The 20,617-nt window shown below is 38.4% G+C and overlaps 1 protein-coding gene across 13 annotated transcripts in view; it reads left to right on the forward strand.

Annotated features, from left to right (window-relative positions):
- The window catches only part of CASK (calcium/calmodulin dependent serine protein kinase), a 427,869-nt gene that overhangs the window by 156,156 nt on the left and 251,096 nt on the right, over nt 1-20,617 (forward strand). For all 13 annotated transcript variants that reach the window (XM_012448141.2, XM_012448142.2, XM_012448153.3 and 10 more), the window contains exon 3: nt 14,630-14,735. In XM_012448141.2, coding sequence (XP_012303564.1) covers nt 14,630-14,735 — 106 coding nt within the window. The remainder of the gene's footprint in view (nt 1-14,629; nt 14,736-20,617) is intronic.

Consider the following 20,617-nt stretch of genomic DNA (forward strand, 5'->3'; position numbering starts at 1 on the left):
TACAGCCATTCCAGAAGCCCCACCTAGTCATTGTGGGGTTTTGTGAGACAGAGTTTTGCTCTGTCACTCAGGCTGGAGTGCAGTGGTGTGATCTCAGCTCACTGCAACCTCTGCCTCCCGGGTTCAAGTGATTCTCCTGCATCAGCCTCCCAAGTAGCTGGGATTACAAGCACACACCACCCCACCCAGCTAATTTTTGTATTTTTAGTAGAGTCAGGGTTTCACCATGTTGGCCAGGCTGATCTTGAACTCCTGACATCAAGTGATCCGCCCACCTCTGCAACCCAAAGAGCTGGGATTACAGGCATGAGCCACTGCATCTGGCTGTCATTGTGTTTTTAATGATTCTGTCTTAATAAAAAACTAGTTTTTCACAAATATAATCAAGTGACTTAAATTGAAAGGACTAACCTAAGAGTTTTTGAAAGATATGATTTTATTATGGAAATTTGCTTGATTGAGCTTTACTTTAATCAAGACTTTATATTTCCATTTTTAGAAGTAATTCAGAAAAATAGCTAACCTGTAAAGTTCATCTTCAGAATTGAGTCGTTGTAGGCCTAAGAAGCAGTATAGCGGAGTATTAAGAGCCAGAGATTCTGGGGCCAGACTGCCTAGGTTCAATCTTTACTTTGCAGCATATTAGTTCTACCTAGGTTCCAATCTTTGCTTTGCAACTTATTAGTTATTTTTATTTTTATTTTTGAGACAGTCTTGCTCTGTCACCTAGGCTGCAGTGCAGTGACATGATCTCAGCTCACTGAAACCTCCGCCTCCCTGGTTCAAGCAATTCTTCTCCCTCAGCCTCTCGAGCAGCTGGGATTATTGGTGTGTGCCACCACACCCAGCTTATTTTTATATTTTTAGTGGAGATAGTGTTTCACAATGTTGGCCAGGCTGGTCTTGAACTCCTGACCTCAGGTGATCCACCCACCTCGGCCTCCCAAAGTGCTGGGATTACATGCGTGAGCCACCATGCCCAGCTGCAGCTTATTAGTTCTATGAGTGAGTTACTTAACTGCCCTCTGTCTATTCGTATATAACATGAGCATCATCTGCCTCTTAGAATTATTGTTAGGTTAAATGGGTCAACACATCTAAAATAGAGCCTGACTCATAGTAAGTACTCAGTAAATGTTAGCTGATGATTATTGTTGTTAGACATATTAAAGGCAAATAATCATCTCATCTTTGTGTTTTATTATTGAGACCAATAATATTGTCTGTAGCAGAGACCTTGGTGAAATGCTGGGTGCCTAACTAGCTGTAATAGGATCTTTAGTTCCCTCTAGTGGAAGAAAATTAGATATGCTCTTTGCATAAACGTGCTGCTTTTGGAATTGTGATAATTTAACCTAAAAAAATTACTCCTGAATAGTTAACCAAAGACAATATCCACCTACATAAATAGATTTAAAAAATTGTTAAAACTTTCAATCTTAAATATTCTTTCCAAACAAAACTTTTTCAGGGCCATATAAGTTATAATATTAAGTAATACAGTATATAAACCGTCCAGTGACATAAAAAGTTAGGCATATATTACTTTTGTTTAAAGCAAGTGCATTCATAGTAGTCATACCTTGAACTTTTCCATCTTAACATTCATACCCAGTTTTCTACAAGTAGATGGCATTTTTTGGTCATTCTTTGAAAAGTCTTTAATCATTGTGATATGCCACCTGGAGTAGATTTCCTTAAAGTTTTGGCATTTTTAGCATCTTCTTCCACATAGCATTTGGGGTAACAGAAAGATTACTAGATTGAGAATCTGAGACCTGGGTTCATCTTCCAGTTCTGCTATGAACTATCTGTGTGAATTCAGGCTTGTCTTCCTAGGGCCTCATTTTCCTTCTTAGTAAAATTTGAGGATAGAGAGGAGTATGTGATGTGTCACTTTTGTTTCTAACATTTTCTGATTCAGTGATACATACACTTTGATGTGAGACAGGAGATGTGTAATAGACGTTGAGTCCAAGTTGGGTAAAGGGGTCCTGTATACTTCATGCTGCCTTCTAGCAGGATTGGCAGGAATGGAAATCACCCACAGTGGAATAATTTGGTAAATGCCAAGATCTTGAGGCATCTACAGGGGTGGTTGCTAGATTGCAGCAGGGTATGCCTCCCTCAGCTTGTGAGATTGTTAAAGAGAACTTTGAGGCAACATCTAACTGGGATGTTGATGAATGAGTAAGGGTTTACCAGGCAGAGAAGGAAGCACGTGGAGTGTCACACAGAGGGAACAACACAGGGGGCTGATGCAGAAGCTGTGGGTGGTTCAGGATTGGGGTCAGGGAGGCTGAAAGAAGAAGCTGCTGGAAAGAAATGTATAAATGTGTGACTTCAAAAAAAGAAGAAAAGCAAAACCTAAATTGTTTGACTGAGAAACAGGAGAGCTAGCTTCTATTTCCAGTTATGCCGTTAAATAGCTCTGTGAACCCTAGTTAAGATTTTTTGGAAGCCTTTCAAAGCCATGTTGAGGGATTATAATGTCTGCTGTATGGAATGGAGCTCAGTGAAGGTTTTGGAGTAATATGATAATACCTGTTTTAGAGTAAAACTATGTTGACACTTTAATGAGTCAAATGAGAAGAAACTAGAGGCAAAGAAACCCATTTAAAGAGCTTTGCTGTGATCCAGTCAAGAATCAGTGAGGGCTGAAACTAGAGTAACAGCAGTAAGGGAAAGATAGTTTTGACAGGTGTTGCAGAAATAGAATGGGCAGGTTTTGGCAGCTGCATATAGGAAATAGAAAAGTGGTAGATGGTGTGAAGATGACTCCAAGGGCTGTCTGGAAGATTAATAATTTTGGTAATCAGTAGTCCACACACATACAGCTATGTGGATTCTGTTTTACTTTTCTTAACTAGTGTCCTTATTATTAAACATTTTGAATGTGCCTAGTTTTTTTTCCAAATAATCCTCCGGTCAGCTTGACGTTCTTTTTTGAAATATATTTTATGGTTTCCCCAAAAAGTGTAGATGAAAAACTGCAAAGTTAAAGTAGAAATAGAACTACACTTTATATAGCAGTGTGGTTTACTAATAGATGTTCACATTGCTGCCTTCTTGTCATCAAACTTGGTTTGATTGACATTTGTTAAACATAGGAAAGAATGATTTCCACCAAAAATGGTGAAAGGAAAAGAAAACAACTTATTGTGCATGTGCACCATGGCAAGCACTCTCACATACTTCATTAATCATCCAGGCCTAACTATAACCCTGTATAGGAGTTGTTATCTTATTCTTTCTATTTTACAAATGAGGAAACAGATGTTCCAAGGTTATTACAGCTACTAAGTGATGAAGACATGAAAGACAAGCCTTTTGACTACAAGTCTGTTGCCCTATTATATCATAATTGCCTGCCAGCAGAATATGTTAATGGTTAAAAGGATAGGTGCCAGACCTGTGGAAGTAGGGTAACCAGTCATCTTGGTTTGCCTGGGAATGAGGGTGGGTTCTCAGAACCCAGAAATTTTAACCTGGAAAGATCCTCAGTGCTACAACTGAGAAAGTCCCAGGCAAACCAGGAAAGGTTGGTACCCTGTCCAGAAGTCACTTATATGAAATAAACCATTATCTAGAATGACTTAAATAATGTATTTACTGTATTTCTTTCCCATAATACTGTGTCATCAATGCTAAGTGACAAATGATTCCTAAGTGAAGAGGAATTAAGCCCCTGCCTGCCTTCCATCTGTTTGTTTTCACTGGCTGTGAGCATCCTGCCTTGCTGCAGTTACACTCAAGTGTGTGTGAATCAGATACTAGCCTTTGCTTCTAAGTCAGTTTTATTTTATTTTTTATTTTTATTTATTTATTTGTTTATTTTTAGACAGAGTCTCACTCTGTATCCCAGGCTGGAGTGTAGTGGCATGATCTTGGCTCACTGCAGCCTCCAGCTCCTGGGCTCAGGTGATCCTCCCACCTCAGTCTCCTGAGTAGCTGGGACTACAGGCACACGTCAGCACACCTGGCTAATTTTTGTATTTTTTTGTAGAAATGGAGTTTCACCATGTTGCCTAGGCTGGTCCCAAACTCCTGGGCTCAAGCGAATCACCTGCTTTAGCCTCCCAAAGTGCTAGTAGAATTACAGGCATGAGCTACTGTGCCCGGCCTCTAACTCAGTTTTTAAGGGAACTTATGTTTTGCCCATTCCAAATTTGATGAAATGGCAAAAGAGCTATTCAGGAAAAATCAAGAAAGAAGGTAGATTGATTATAAATGTACATTCTTTAAAAAGTAAGGAAATACATATTCTGGCATTCGGTCTGCCACAAACAGGGAAAACCGTTAGCATTATGACTTGGCAGGTACTCTAAAATATATTTATGTTAAATGTTACACTCCAATGAGTAAACAGTTTATATTATGTTGACACCAAGATGGAAATCAAGAAATTGGGCCACATACGATATCCCCAAGGGTACTTTCTGTGAATTTTTTTATAGTAAGGAAAAAAGCATACTTTATCATAGTTTCATGCATTTCACAAAGTAAAGTGCTGGGTTTGGAGGCAAAAGGCTAAAGTGATATTAGGGGTGTACGTATTTTTATCTAAATAATAGTTATCCTCAAAATTGTGCCCAGGGTATAAAAGGAGGCAATAGCTTCTATGGCTTCCCAGTCTTAAACAGTGCTCTGGTAGCAACCAGGAGGTGGGTTAGATGATTGTCTGCCATGATCTGATCTTAGGACATCAATGTCTAGATCAGTCACTTTGGCTTTTGTGCTTCCCCTAAATTTTACCGCAGAATATTTTGGGGTAGATCATCTATTACTTTAACAGATTTTAAAAATGATTTCTGGCCCCAAATAACTTAAAAATTGCTAATTTACAATAGAGCTACTATATTTTCAGGTCTTTGAGTATGGTACTTCCTGGTTTTATAGAAAAGATCAAATGAAAACAGTATAGTCCAAGAGTAGGACAATGTATTACTTAAAATTGTACTAAAACAAGGATAAATATGGCCTTTTCAAAATTCCTGTTTCCCTCAGTCCAGAGTTTCACTATGTACAAAAAGTATCTCCTCTGTCACTTTGCAACCAATGTAGGTGATTCTGCTTTACAACAAGTTTCTTCTGCTCTTTGACGCTTCTTCACCCATTAAAAAAAAATAGGAATGCAAGACAAGCTATTTAACTTATATACACCTGTTATTTAGCAACTATCTCTTGGTATAAATCTGCATTTGGCAGTAGACCAACAAAATAAAATATAGAAATAATTTGGCAGTTGAGGCTATGAGTTTGCAGGGCTGTCAGTATCCCTGATTTCACAGTATTTATTGAAACAATTTATCTTTCTTGGTCCTTTTTCAAATAAGTGTCACATATTGGTAGGTATTTCCTTATGACAAATTTGTTTTATACCATTTTTAGAGACTTTGTTGACAAAAGGATTCTGTAGCTGGATAGGGAAACCCATACTGTTAAAAAAAAAAAAAAAACTCAAATAATCATTTCACTATGCCATACAGAATTTTTACCTCAGTCATTCATTTTTTACATATTGAAGCAGACCACAAATTGCTTTCTGGGAAAAATTTTGGCCTTGCTGTCAGTATTTCCTGGGCTGGCTCCATCCTAGAAGAAGGAAGTTTGGGGGAGAAGTGGGTAGTAAGGAAATCTGTCCTGTCAACATGTCCTTGTTGAGCTCCTCGGCTATCAGTTAATAAATATAGTAAGTAAATTATAGATAACACAATTATGAAAGTATAAAGCACAGGTATGTGAAGAACATTTTTTTTACTTTGACATATTAGTTGAATTCCCATTTTATTGCAGTAACTTCTCTTGCTTTTTAAATTTTATTCAAGAACATATGCATGATAAAATGAACCCATCTAATTGTACACTTCAGTGAATTTTAACGAATGTATGCATTCTGTCATCCCACAAAGTTCCTTCGGGCTCTAACATGTATGCTTTTTAAGGCTTTAATATTGAAAAGTAATTGAGTTATAAACTGATATTTCTCTAATTTTCTTTTATAAAGTAAGGAATACCATGTTGAAATAGATGTCTGGTTTTTCTAATAGTAAAATGCCCTGATCTTCCCCTCTTTGGTTTACATTTCCCAAAATGAAAAGAAGCAGAGCAATTGCACCTTTTAAATTTCGAGCATTGTATTTCTATTTTTGTCATATACAAATTGGTTACGCTTATCAGAACTGAGAACTCTTTGGGAAATATATTACCAAAACCCCATTAGTTTGTAAATGCTTAATGCATTTAAGATTGATTTCTAATTAATACACATTTGCCTATTTAAGAACATTTTCACATCAGTCAAACATTCTGAATTCATGGTGTGCTGCTTTCTTTCTTTATTCACCTGATGATGATATTTGGGGCCATAGGAATTTTTTTTCAGTGGGCAAAAATTCAAAGAAATTAGAAGCTGCTTGGATTTCTCTTTGTGTGTAGAAAAAGACAATAAAATGTATAGCGCTAGTAGTAAAACATGTAAAAAAAAAAAAATCAAAGAAATGATGAGTTTGCAATTGACCCAGATTTCTGTGGGGGCCTATCCAGGCCTCTACTCTTCATTAGCCGAGAAGTTCAGCTTTCCTGAAGGTCAATGAGGAAGATAGCCTCATTAAAGCCAACCTGACCTGTGTTGTTGCCAAAGGCAGCTGAGATCTTTATTCTTCAACTTAGTCATTAGATAAAGGTAGAATCCAGCAGCAGAAATTGACTTTGCTACTATAATCCTGCCAAGGTTCTGCTTGGATTCCTTTCTTAAAATATCATTTGGTCATTAATTTCAGTACACTAAGGAAAAATATGTTGAGTCAATAATGACTTTCATTTACTTATTTTGTTATTAATATTTATTGAAATAAACACATTAATACTTGTCCTAATTCTTTCTATGACTAGATTAGAATATTCTTTATTTGGATTTGGAGTCCAGGTCAGCTCTTAGTGAATTTTGTTTAACTGTTGAATTTCTAACACAACCTAGACATTGTTTGGAAATGAATGAGAATACTTATATATTTGTTAGGAAAAGAGCAGTGTCTAGTTTCTGACTATCACTAGTTACAGTGCAGCTGAAATAAGCCGATTCTGTGACAGTCTTGATGGCCTGTCATTCAAGTCAGTATTACCATATTAGCACTGTTGTGTGATTATATTTTAGGATATATAAAAACTATGCAGACCCATGTGTGATGTAAAGAGCAAAGGGCTTTGGTTATTAGTCTTGCTTCCTCCACTTACTAGCTATGTGATTTATGTCATTGAGCCCTGGACCTCTTTCTGCCTCTGTAAAATGGGGAGATATAGATGCATATATATGTATATCTATGTCATGCAGGGTTATTACAATAATAATTAAATGAGAACTTATAGAGGGGTACTTGAAAGTCTCAAAGATTGCATTAGATTAACAATAGTGAAGAAATTCTAGGTTCAGTTATTAAATGATGGATTTGGGCTATTAAAAGAAGCTCTAGGATTTCCTTCTGTGAAAGTATTTTTTAAAAACACATCTGTTTGAGTTTAGATTCTTTTTTGAATAACTGACATTATAAATATCTGTAAGAATTACAGAAGAACTCACAATCAGGAGAGGATAAGAATTTAAGCAAGTCAGTTTATCTAGAGCGGCACAATTCCAATTTGGTAGACACTAGCCACATGTAGTTATTCAGCACTTAAAATGTGGCGAGACCAAATTGAGATTTGCTATAAGTGTAAAATATATGCTGGATCTCAAAGACATAGTACAAAAAAAGAATGTAACTTTTTTTATTAATTTTAGTATGATTATATGTTGAAATAATACTTTGTACACATTGAATTGGATAAAATATGCTATTAAAATGAATTTTACCTGTTTCTTTTTACTTTTTTAATATGGCTACTGGAAAACTTAAAATTATATACGTGGCTCACATACTTCAGTTGGATGGTGCTGGGTCCTTGGCCTCCCAAAGTATTAGTGCTGGGTGCAGTGGCTCACACCTGTGATCCTAACACTTTGGGAGGCCAAGGTAGGAAGATTGATTGAGGCCAGGAATCCAAGATCAACCTGGAAACATAGCGAAACTCTGTCTCTATAAACTATTTAAAAATTACCTGGGCATGGTGGCACATGCCAGTAGCCCAGCTGCTCAGGAGGCTGAGGTGGGATCATCCCTTGAGCCCAGGAGTTCGAGGTTACAGTGAGCTATTATCATGCCACTGAACTCCAGCCTGGGCAACAGAATGAGACCCTAGCTCCAAAAAACATCCTTTTTGAATGGTCTTAAGCAAACTAAATCTTAAATTTAGATCTTTTAAATTCAGATAAAGATAAAATGAAGAATTCTCCTAGTTCTCCAAGAACAAATAGTAGTAAAATAATACTTTACAGGAAAGTTATTTTTAAAGCAAACCACTTAAAGCAGCTTCCCTAACTTTCCCTTATTTAAGAACCAGTCTGATAGGTAGACCCTGGTGGGATACTCACTTTACTATTGTTGGACAGCCCGAACTTTTTAGGAACTTAATAGTAGTTCTAATGCCATATGGCAGGTTGATTTCATTTAAGTGTGTTTAATTTGGTTTAGAAAATTAAATATTGCTACCGTATTACTAGTTCCCCTTTTACAGGGAAATAAATTGATAAAATAAATATAGGCACATAGTTAAATATAAGGACACTAAACACAGAAATAGTTTAAAATATTTTTTAAATTTCCTGAGAAATTACAAAATAAGAAAATACAACTTAGCCATAGAAAGGAACAAAATAATGCCATTCACAGCGACCTGGATGGAGCTGGAGACCATTATTCTCTTTTTTTTTTTTTGAGACAGAGTCTCACTCTGTTGCCCAGGCTGGAATGCAGTGGCATGATCTTGGCTCACTGCAACCTCTGCCTCCCTGGTTCAAGCAATTCTTCTGTCTCAGCCTCCCGAGTAGCTGGAACTACAGGTGCATGCCACCATGCCTGGCTGATTTTTGTATTTTTAATAGAGACAGGGTTTCACCATATTGGTCAGGCTGATCTCAAACTCCTAACCTCAGGTGATTCACCTGCCTCAGCCTCCCAAAGTTCTGGGATTACAGGCGTGAGCCACCGTGACCAGCTGGAGACCATTATTCTAACTGAGGTAACTCAGGAATGGAAAACCAAACATTGTATGTTCTCACTCATACGTGAGAGCTGAGCTATGGGGACACAAAGGCATAAGAATGACACAATGGACTTTGGGACTCAGTGGGAAGGGTAGGAGGGGAGGTGAGGGATAAAAGACTACACACTGGGTACAGTGTACACTGCTTGGGTGACGGGTGCACCAGAATCTCAGAAGTCACCACTAAAGAACTTTTCCATGCAACTAAACACCACCTGTTCCACAAAATTATTGAAATAAAAAAAACTACTCATTAAAAAAAAGAAAGTACAAGGAGAGTGAAGAGAGGTTACCAGTTACTAGTCTATAAACAAAGCAATACTTCAAAACAGAGATGATAACCCTGAGCCATGTCATTCACAGCTACATTCTGTGCTAACATCTGTAAGCAGTCAGATAATCACAAGTTTAAATCATATTTTTATCACCTGCTTTCAAATTCCTTCCTACTTTGCCTCTAGAGTTGATTTGTAGGCAAATAGTGTTTTTAGTTTGCTGTATCAACATGGACTTAATAGCACTTAATACATATATCTTTAATTCACAGTCACATTTAGAAACAAACATTTTGAGTTTAATATTCATGGACTCTATAGTTGTAATGCATATATAATGCATTTATGTTTTTAATTGTGCTTATCTATTTGAGCTATTTAATTAATACCTGAATTCAGGAAAACATGAGACCACAGTTTTTCTAGATGTAAGCCATCTTTTGCATCACTGCCCTTATCATTTGAAATATATTTTTATGTTGTTAGTTTTATATTGTCCAATAACTGTTCTGATTTTAGTTCTGAAATGTCAGATCCAGTGACATTTAAATTGCTTTGAAGGCTGGCCCCCCAGCAATTCTGCCTTTGAGGATGGGTAGGTGATAAGAGACTAGACCAAGGACTTGTTCAGCCATTTACCAAATCGAAATATGTGGCTCAAATGGAGGGGTCTAAAGAGCATCCATTTCTGCTTACAAACTTTCAGTATACCCAATGTATCACATAGCAAATGGTGAATGTGGAGATAAAAATATAATTTAGACTGGGCACGTTGACTCACGCCTGTAATCCCAGCACTTTGGAAGGCCGAGGCGGTGGACGACTGGAGGTCAGGAGTTCAAGACCAGCCTGGCCAACATGGTTAAACCCCATCTGTACTAAAAATACAAAAATTAGCCTGGCATGGTGGCAGGCACCTGTAATCCCAGCTACTCAGGAGGCTGATGCAGGAGAATCTCTTGAACCTGGGAGGCGGAGGCTACAGTGAGGCTACAGTAATCGTGCCACTGCTCTCTAGGCTGGGCAATGGAGCAAGACTCTGTCTCAAAAAAGGAAAAATACAATTTAGTTACATGAAAGAGGCAAAATAGAAAATAAACTGAAAAGAAGAGAAAAGATCAGTTTTAATTGTGGCAAACACCAAATCTGTTTACTTCATGACTCCAGTGTCGTAGGATAGAGTTAAAATCAGGCTTTTGATTAGAATAGAGAGGAATGGAAAGAGAGAACTTAAGATGAAAACAGAAGATATGAAAGGACGAGTTCTAATAAAATGAGAAGCTAGAGATAAACATAAAAATGAGTAATAAAATTCCTAAGCTTTTCCTAGAATTAGAAGGCAGAACACTCTTGGAGAGGAAAAATCTGCAGGCATGTGATTGATGTTGTCTGGCTCAGCCTGGCCCTCCAGCGCACTTGTTAAAAGCTTTCCTCATGGTTATGACTTCGCTGCACAAACCCCACAGCTGCTTCACATCTCCCCTCCTGCAGTGCCTTCCTAACTACTTTTGGAGATGGAGGCATCTTTCCTGTGCCTCTGATCTCTTCCTTTGCAGTAAACACTGAGTCCCCAGCTCACACTGGGCCCCCTGGGCCTGCAGCCCACTGTGTGCTGGGCTCTACACATCCAGCTTCTCATTTGAATCTTTGTTTTGGGGGGAAGGCTCTGGGGTACATGTGCACATCCTGCATCCTGCAGGATTGTTGCATAGGTACATACATGCCATGGTGGTTTGCTGTCTCTGTCCCCCTCCCCCAGTCGTCTATGTCAGGCATTTCTCCCAGTGTTATCCCTCCCCATCCTCCCCACCCCACCCCCATCCCTCTCCTCCACCCCCAACCCAGGCCTGTGAGTGTTGTTCCCTTTCCTGTGCCCAAGTGTTCTCATTGTTCATCACCCACCTATGAGTGAAAACATGCAGTGTTTGGTTTTCTGTTCTTGTGTCAGTTTGCTGAGAATGATGGTTCCTAGGTTCATCCATGTCTTTACAAAGGACACAAACTTATTGTTTTTTTATGGCTGCATAGTATTCCATGGTGTATATGTGCCACATTTTTTTGTCCAGTCTATCATTGATGGGCATTTGGGTTAGTTCCAGGTCTTTGCTATCATAAACAGCGCTGTAATGAACATATGTGTGCGTGTGTCTTTATGATAGAATGATTTATAATCTTTTGGGTCTATACCCAGTAATGCGATTGCTGGGTCAAATGGAATTTCTATTTTTAAATCCTTGAGGAATCACCACACTGTGTTCCATAATGGTTGAACTAATTTACACTCCCACCAACAGTGTAAAAGTGTTCCTTTTTCTCTCACAGTCTCTCCAGCATCTGTTGTCTCTAGATTTTTTAATGATCGCCATTCTAACTGGCATAAGATGGTATCTCAATGTGGTTTTGATTTGCATTTCTCTAATAACCAATGATGATGAGCATTTTTTCATGTCTGTTGGCCACATATTTGTCTTCTTTTGAAAAGTGTCTGTTCAAATCCTTCACCCGCTTTTGAATGGGTTTGTTTTTTTCTTGTAAATCTGCTTTAGTTCTTTGTAGATTGTGGATATTAGCCCTTTGTCTGATGGGAAGATTGCGAAAAATTTTTCCCATTCTCTTGGTTGCTGGTTTACTCTAATGGTTGTTTCTTTTGCTGTGCAGAAGCTCTTAAGTTTAATTAGGTCCTATTTGTCTATTTTGGCTTTTGTTGCCATTGCTTTTAGTGTGTTAGTCATGAAGTCCTTGCCTGTGCCTATGTCCTGAATGATTTTGCCTAGGTTCTCTTCTAGGGTTTTTATGATATTAGTTCTTATGTTTAAATCTTTAATCCATCTGGAGTTAATTTTTGTATAAGGTGTAAGGAAGGGGTCCAGTATCAGCTTCCTGCATATGGCTAGCCAGTTTTCCGAACACCATTTATTAAACAGGGAGTCTTTTCCCCATTGCTTGTTTTTGTCTAGTTTATCAAGGATCAGATGGTTGTAGATGTGTGGCGTTGCTTCCAAGGCCTCTGTTCTGTTCCATTGGTCTATGTCTCTGTTTTGGTACCAGTACCATGCTGTTTTGATTACTGTAGCCTTGTAGTATAGTTTGAAGTCAGGTAGCATGATACCTCCAGCTTTGTTCTTTCTCATTTGAATCTTAACATTGCCCTTTCAAACTGATTTGGTAGACTCTGCAGGAACCACATCACTCGGCACTGCCCCATTTCATTGATTCTAAGGAAGCCATTTGTAGAAGTTAGCAGTCAGCCTGCAGGTGGTAGGACAAAGGCAGGACCAGCACCATGTTTTCTGACTCCAGATCCTTGCGGCTTTTCATCACTGCCACTTACAAACACACAGAGTGCTTCCTTTAAAAAAAACAAATAAAACCTTCCCCTTAACCCTGCTATTTCTTTCCTACTGCCAGATTCTTCTAATAAGATTGTGCTCAAACCCAGCATGGCATAATAGAAGGACTGCTGACTTTGGAACTGGGCAGGCCAGGGTTCAAAACCTACCCTTATGATAGCTGTATGACTTGAACACGTTTCTAAGCCTCAGTTTCCCCATCTGTAAAATACATACCTCACATGGTGGTTGGGACATCAAATGATAGTGACTATATTAAGTACTTAACCCAGTGAGAGGTGTGATAATTTTAATTGATTATGACATAATTGTCTCCTGCATACTGACTTCAACCCTGACTCCTCCACAAAAACTGATCTTGCCCAGAATTTTCATGACCTTTTATGGCTGAATCTTACAGTCTTTCTCAGCTTTCAGCCTTCTCCAGCTACACTTACACCTTAATTTCCTCTATTCCCTTGATTTTCTTAATATTTATTATTCTTTCTTTCGTTGTGGTTTCTCTTTTGTCAAATTTTCTGGCTTCCTTTTCTCATTCTACCCTTATGTATGTGAATCTTCTAAGGTTACATCCACAATCATTGCTCTGTTGACAAGACTAAGTTGAATTAATAAATCAGAAAGGAGGTAATGTTACCTGTTTTGCTTTGTGCAGTACGTCCTTAGCCTTGGTTCTTTCTTACCTGTCTTCCTTCTACTTTCTCATATAAAAATGTCCCATTATATTTTAGTCATCAGCAAACAGATAAAGCCCCAGCGCTATTAGCACTGGATGGCTGTCATTATCCTATTCCATGTAGACATGGCAAGCGATTTCCATGCCCAAACTGTTTTAGATGATGATGATGATGATATTAACAACTTTGTTTTCCAAACAGTATTATAGAGCTTCCACAGTAGTCTTACATACATTATTTGGATTTGTTTTTCAAAGTAACACTGTTACTTTGAAGAAGTAGGTAGTTAGAGTTGAGAATTACCTAACACTTTTTTCTTAGATGGAGTTTCACTTTTGTTGCCCAGGTTGGAGTGCAATGGCACAATCTTGGCTCACTGCAACCTCCACCTCCCAAGTTCAAATGATTCTCCTGCCTCAGCCTCCTGAGTAGCCGGGATTACAGGCACCTGCCACCATGCCCAGCTAATTTTTTACATTTTTAGTAGAGATGAGGTTTCACCATGTTGGCCAGGCTTGTCCCAAACTCCTGACCTCAAGTGATCCATCTGTGTTGGCCTCCCAAAGTGCTGGGATTACAGGCGTGAGCCACCGCACCCAACCCCAGCGCATTTTATAGATGATATTTTAAAAATTCTGACTTGGACTCTAGGAGTAGTGTCTTTTCTGTTTAAACCATAGTATTTTTTGCTCCCTATTCCATATAACTTCCCTGATGTGTCTATAAATGCTAGATTTTAGGCTAAAGAATAGACAACATATTTTTATTTTATTTAGGGAAAACTAAGAAAAAGAGGTAAAAAAAACAGTAAATTGAGTTATTAGCTTATTAGCAGATCAAGGAAGAGTTACAAATTTGGAGGCTGACATTGATTACAAGAGTTGGGGAAAGTATTTATTTGTATATTTATTTTACTTTTGGGGAAAGTATATTAAGAAATGTATACTTTTTTATTAATAAGAGCTTACTTTATACGGTATATAGATTTAAGCTTGTAAAAAATATGAAAAGCTATATTGTCAAAGATTTTAAAGGGTAAAAAGTTAAGCTAAGTTTAAATGGGGGATTTCATCTCTCTAGTTAGAGAAGTATTCATGTTACCATAGATCACATCCATTCATTCATCATTCACTCTAATTGTCTTTTGTTCCTACCTAATGAAGTATGCTGTATATTTGTTTTACAGATTTAAAGCGGGAAGCCAGTATCTGTCATATGCTGAAACATCCACACATTGTAGAGTTATTGGAGACATATAGCTCAGATGGAATGCTTTACATGGTTTTCGAATTGTGAGTGTGTATTTTAATTCTTAAAGGGTGAAACTTTAAGCTATGTTGGTTTGGGATAACGCTAACACTTTTGTCTTGGAATTTAACAGCAGTTGTGAACTTAGCTGTTCAGAAAGACCTAAAGTCACAGGAAAAAAAGGTTATGTTATCATAAGGTTTACAGTGGCCAAAGATATAAAAGCTGGGCGTATTCAGTTACTCTCATGCTTTCAGCACACTTCAGAGAAGAGACTCCAAAAGGAAATCGAGTTCAGAGGGATAGGAGGGCCCCAAAATATAAACTTCTGACCAATAGAAGTCCTAGCGAAGAAGAGTAAGATGAAAGTGAAGGTGTCCATGTAGCAAGACTCTTGGCAACTAAAAACAAGTAATGACAGACTTGGCTTCCTTTTTTGATATTACCATATGGCATATAAAGGCAATTCTATAGATCACAGTTTATCTTGATTTCAATAAGCCATTTGATATGTTTGTCACAGAATTTTTGTCAGTAAGATGGAGAAATGTGAGCTAAGGATAGTACAACTGGGTCATCCAGCTCTGGTCGGGTGATTGTGTCCAAAGAGATTGTATAAAGCTTTATAGGACAGCATCCTGCAGGGTTTTATCTTTGATCCTATTCTGTTCAAAATTGTAGTCAGGCCGGGAGTGGTGACTCATGCCTGTAATCTCAGTGCTTTGAGAGTCTGAAGCAGGAAGGATTGCTTGAGGCCAGGAGTTTGAGACCAGCCTGGGAAATGTACCAAAACCTGTCTCTCTTTTTTTTTTCTTTAATAAGAAAGGGTTGTAATCAGTGACTTTGTTTAGGGGGAAAATAAAACAGAAGATATGCTTGCTAAATATTCAAAGGTACCAAGATCAGAGGTGTATTCATTACCTATTGCTTCATAACAAATACCCCAAAATGTAATGGCGTAAAACAACATGCATTTACTATCTCAGTCTCTGTACATCAGAAATGTGGGTACAGCTTAGCAGGGTTCTCTGGCTCTGAATCTCTCACAGGTGATAATAAAGCTGTTGGCCAGGGCTAAAGTCATTTTGAGGCTCCTCTAGAGCATGGATCTGCTTCCAGGCTCATTCGCATGATTGTTGGCAGTCTTATCTTCCTCACAGGCTATTGGACTGAGGGCCATAATTCCTTAAGAGCTGTTGGCCCAACCCTTCCTTAGTTCATTGTCAGGTGGGCCTCTCCATAGAGCAAGTTACAGCATGGCAGTTGGCTTCATCAGAGCAAGCAAGCAAGAGGACAAGAGAGTGTGAGCAAGACAGAAGTCACGGTCTCGTAAGCTAATCTCCAGAATTACACACCATCACTTCTGCAGTTAGAGATGAGTCACTAGATCCAGCCCATACATGGATGGGATTATACCAGGGCCTGAATATCAGGAGGCAAGGATCACTGGGAGGCATTTCACAAGTTGCCCCTTACAAAGGGCTAGCTAACACACTGGCTATGTATATCAAAATTCAAAAATATTTTTACAAGTTTGTAGCAAAGGAGCTAAAACAAAGAAGGTGAAATTTGAGACCAGTTAATGTTAACGCCTTCATTCAAAAATGAGTAAGTGCAAGATTAGTGTGAATTTAGTTGTGACTATGTGAAAAAAGATGTAAACATTTTAGTTGTCATTTGCAACAGGGTAAAAAGCCCTAAATGGAAGGTTAGGCTACATTAGTTAGGAGTAGATAGTATTCAGAACAAAGCCATACTCCCCCTGTTCATCCTGGAGTGTTCACAGTTAGCAGGACACTGGAATGTCTGTGGAATTGGATAACCAGAATGTAAAGGAGCCTGGAAATTGTGTCATAGAGACACAGCCTTCAAAGTCTTTTCTGGCAAAACTGCTAAAAGAATTTTGAGACCAGGTGTGGTGGCTCATGCCTATAATCCCAGCACCTTGGGAGGCCAAGGGAGGCGGATTGCTTGAGCTCAGGAGTTCGAGATCAGCCTGGGCAACATGGTAAAACCCTGTCTCTACAAAAAGTATGAAAACTAGCAGCTGGCCATGATGGCACACACCTGTAGTCCCAGTTACTTGGGGAGCTGAAGTTGGAGAATCCCCTCAGCCTGGGAAATCAATGCTGCAGTGAGCCATGATTGCACCACTGTACTCTAGCCTGGTTAACAGAACAAGACCCTGCCTAAAAAAAAAAAAAAAAAAAAAAAGAAGAATTTTGAAAAACATATGTACCCCTTCACGTATTTTTAGGTTGATATCTAAAAACTTCTATTGTGAGAATATAATTCTCAGTATCTTGAATATTCTTTTTTTTCTACTTCTGAAAACAGACTTTATTTTAGACTTATCAAAAAACTTTGAGTTTTATTATCTTTTTATCTTCTTTGATTTTGTTTGTTTTCTGCTTTTATTTTTAAAATATATATTTTATTGCACTTTAGGTTCTGGGATACATGTGCAAAACATGCAGGATTATTGCATAGGTACATACATGGCAATGTGGTTTGCTGCCTCCATCCCCCTGTCACCTATATCTGGCATTTTTCCCCATGTTATCCCTCCCCAACCTCCCTATCCCACACACTGTCCCTCCCCTATTGCCCCCCAACAGACTCCAGTATGTGATGCTCCCCTCCCTGTGTCCATGTGTTCTCATTGTTCAACACCTGCCTATGAGTGAGAACATGCGGTGTTTGTTTTTCTGTTCTTCTGTCACTTTACTGAGAATGATGGTTTCCAGATTCATCCATGTCCCTACAAAGGGAATATTCTTTTAAATATGTTTTCTTTTTGAAACAGAGTCTTGCTCTGTCGCCCAGGCTGGAGTACAGTGGCACAATCTCAGCTCACTGCAACCTCTGCCTCCTGGGTTCAAGTGATTCCCTTGCCTCAGTCTTCCAAGTAGCTAGGTCTACAGGCACGCGCCACCATGCCTGGCTAATTTTTGTATTATTTAGTAGAGATGGGGTTTTACCAAGTTGGCCAGGCTGATCTCGAACTCCTGACCTCGTGATACGCCTGCCTCTGCCTCCCAAAGTGCTGGGATTGCAGGCGTGAGCCACCACGCCCAGCCTTAAATATATTTTCTGCACAACTGTAGAACTGCCTGTTTATCTCATTCACTGTATGGAAAATGTCTGCTGTGTGACTCACATGACAATACTAGTCCTTACTGTCAAATCACTCAGCCAAATCAGACTCGTTTTCTATCAGGGAAAAAAAAAATCTGACTTCATTTTTCAAACAAAATTAAAGTGTTAAATGGACATCCCTGTGACACTCATCTTACTATTGATTTTGAATTCTAAAACAGCTTACCATGAATACATTGCCTGGATAAAGTAAGGCGGCACCTCCCTTTTTTTCTCAAACTCTCTTTGTTTTGCTTTCAAGGGTCTCTTCCTCCCTCAGGGACCATGCATTTCCCAGTAGTCTCTTTGAAGTTAGGCTTTTTGGGATGGAGGAGTAGTTTGCCTTTTGGATGGGTAATTGTAGATGTGTAGATAGGTGATTGTAGATGTGGAGATGTAAAAGAAAAACAGACCACAGACTTGTTTTCAGACAGACAAAATTATGGAAAATAAAGATATGGAAATTGATTGCCTTAAAAATATATCCTAGTTCATGTGTCCCCTGGAAGGACTTTGGGTATTCTCAGAGATACCCAAGGTTGAAGACCACTGGCATAGCAGAGCTTTTGAAAAGACTGGGAGGCTTTAGTTATCTATAAATGTATTCATTTTATTATTCTTCTAGAAGAGTTCCCAAAGCAGAAGCCCGTAGATAGAACATAATCAATGTCCACAGTTATTTGAAAGACTGTCATATATAAGACTATATACTTCTTGAGTGCAGCATCAGAGGCTGTAACTAGAATCAACAAGTGGCAGACGTCACCTCTAAGTAAAGAAGACCTTTTTCGTGATTAGACTTACTCCATGAGTGAAGCAGGCTGTCTCACAGACTATGCAATTCCGCACTAGAAGCACTCAAGTTGAAACTAGACTCATCCAAGGGGGCTGAAGATAAGATTTTAATTTTGGACTAGAGAGAGCCTCTAACATTCCTTCTAATTTTAAGTATTATAATTCTTTTTTTTTTTTTTTTTTTTTTTTTTTTTGAGACAGAGCAAGACTGTCTCCAGGCTGGAGTGCAGCGGTGTGATCTTGGCTCACTGAAACCTCTGCCTCCCGGGTTCAAGCCACTCCCCTCCCTCAGCCTCCCAAGTAGTTGGGACTACAGGCGCATACCACCACACTTGGGTAATTTTTGTATTTTTAATAGAGACCCCTCCTCAGCCTCCCAAAGTGCTGAGATTACAGGCATGAGCCACCATGCCTGGCCAAGACACTGTAATTCTTTTAAAATTACTTTTCTGGTTTAGTTTTATTCAAGAAATCTATTTCTGTCTGTGTGTTTATTTTCTGAGTGTGCCATCTCAGCTCACTTCAGCCTCTGCCTCCTGGGTTCAAGGGATTCTTTGCCTCAGCTTCCTGTGTAGCTGGGACTACAGGCACGTGCCACCACACTTGGCTAATTTTTGTATTTTTTGAAGAGACGAGGTTTTATCATGTTGGCCAGGCTGGTCTCACACTCCTGGCCTCAAGTGATCCACCCTCCTCAGCCTCCCAAAATTCTGGGATTACAGGTGTGAGCCACCATACCCAGCCTCCTGAAAAGCAAGTTTTATCATATATTATAAAATAATGATCACAGAAAGAAAATTTTAAAACTTTGCCCAAATTTTACCATATATGCTATTTGTATCAAAGGGACCTAAGTGACAGTGTAGTAGAGAAAAGAGGATCTTTGGTTTCATAAAACCTGGGTTAGTATCCCAGCTCTGTCACTTTTACTAATTATGTGAGGTTAGCATAATTCGTTTATAAGTTTAAAGCATACTTAAATACAGGTCAAGTCTTAAAAGTTCCCTGAGCCTCAGTTTGCTTACCTTCAGAGTCTTCCTAAGATTATGAGAACTAGATGAGAAACTGTATGTGACTTCCCTTTGTAAATGTTGAAGTGCTTTCTAACTGTAAAGTATTATTTCCAGTGGCCTTAACAGACTAGTTTTAGTCCCTCATTGTTGAAGTAGTCTGTATGGGATTTTATGTAACTAATTTTGACTTAGTTGTGATTAAAATAATTTATTGATGGCTGAATATCAAGATGAGACCTGCTTAAATTGGATATTTTCCAGTGACCTGATCCCAGTGTTAACCCAAATCACTAGGACATGGCCTTCTATTTTCTTTCTTTCTCTCTCTCTCTCTTTTTTTTTTTTTTTTTTTTACTGTTTAATTGTGGAAGATTTCAAATGAAAAGAGAGAATAGTATAATAAACCCCAGCATACTGCTCACCAAGCTTCAATAGTTATCAAAACATTTTGCCATTCCTATTCTGTTCTTCTGGATGTCTTTTTCTCCCTTGGAGATTTCTAAAGCACTATCATTTCACCTAGAAATACTCTTGTTTGTATTCCTAACAGATAAGGATTTTTTAAATGACCATATTATTATACCTAACAAAATCAACAAGAATTCCTCAATACCATGTCATGATCAGTTGATATTCAATTTTCCCTGATTGAACATGAATTTTAAATAACAGATTTCTAAATTTAGAATTGTTTTATTAGCTCTAGGGACCTGGAAGTAGATTACAAATTCAGTTCAAATAGTTATTTTTCAAAAGAGCCAGAAACAAAATAGAAATAGAAAATTATTCTTTGTATCATTGTTCTGTAAATTTACCTCAACAATTGGTCTTGCCCAGTTTTGTGCATCCTCCTTGATCTCCTGGGTTTCAAACAAACAAACCAAAAATAGTGGTTACAGTAAGATTTAAGGTCATGTGGATCAAAAAACAAAGCCAATGCACTTGTGTATAGTTCCATCTACTGGCTAGGTGAGAGATTG

This window comes from Aotus nancymaae, unplaced genomic scaffold, assembly GCF_030222135.1.
Source record: "Aotus nancymaae isolate 86718 unplaced genomic scaffold, 86718_ANA_hifiasm-v0.15.2.pri h1tg000058l, whole genome shotgun sequence".
NCBI lineage: Eukaryota > Metazoa > Chordata > Mammalia > Primates > Aotidae > Aotus > Aotus nancymaae.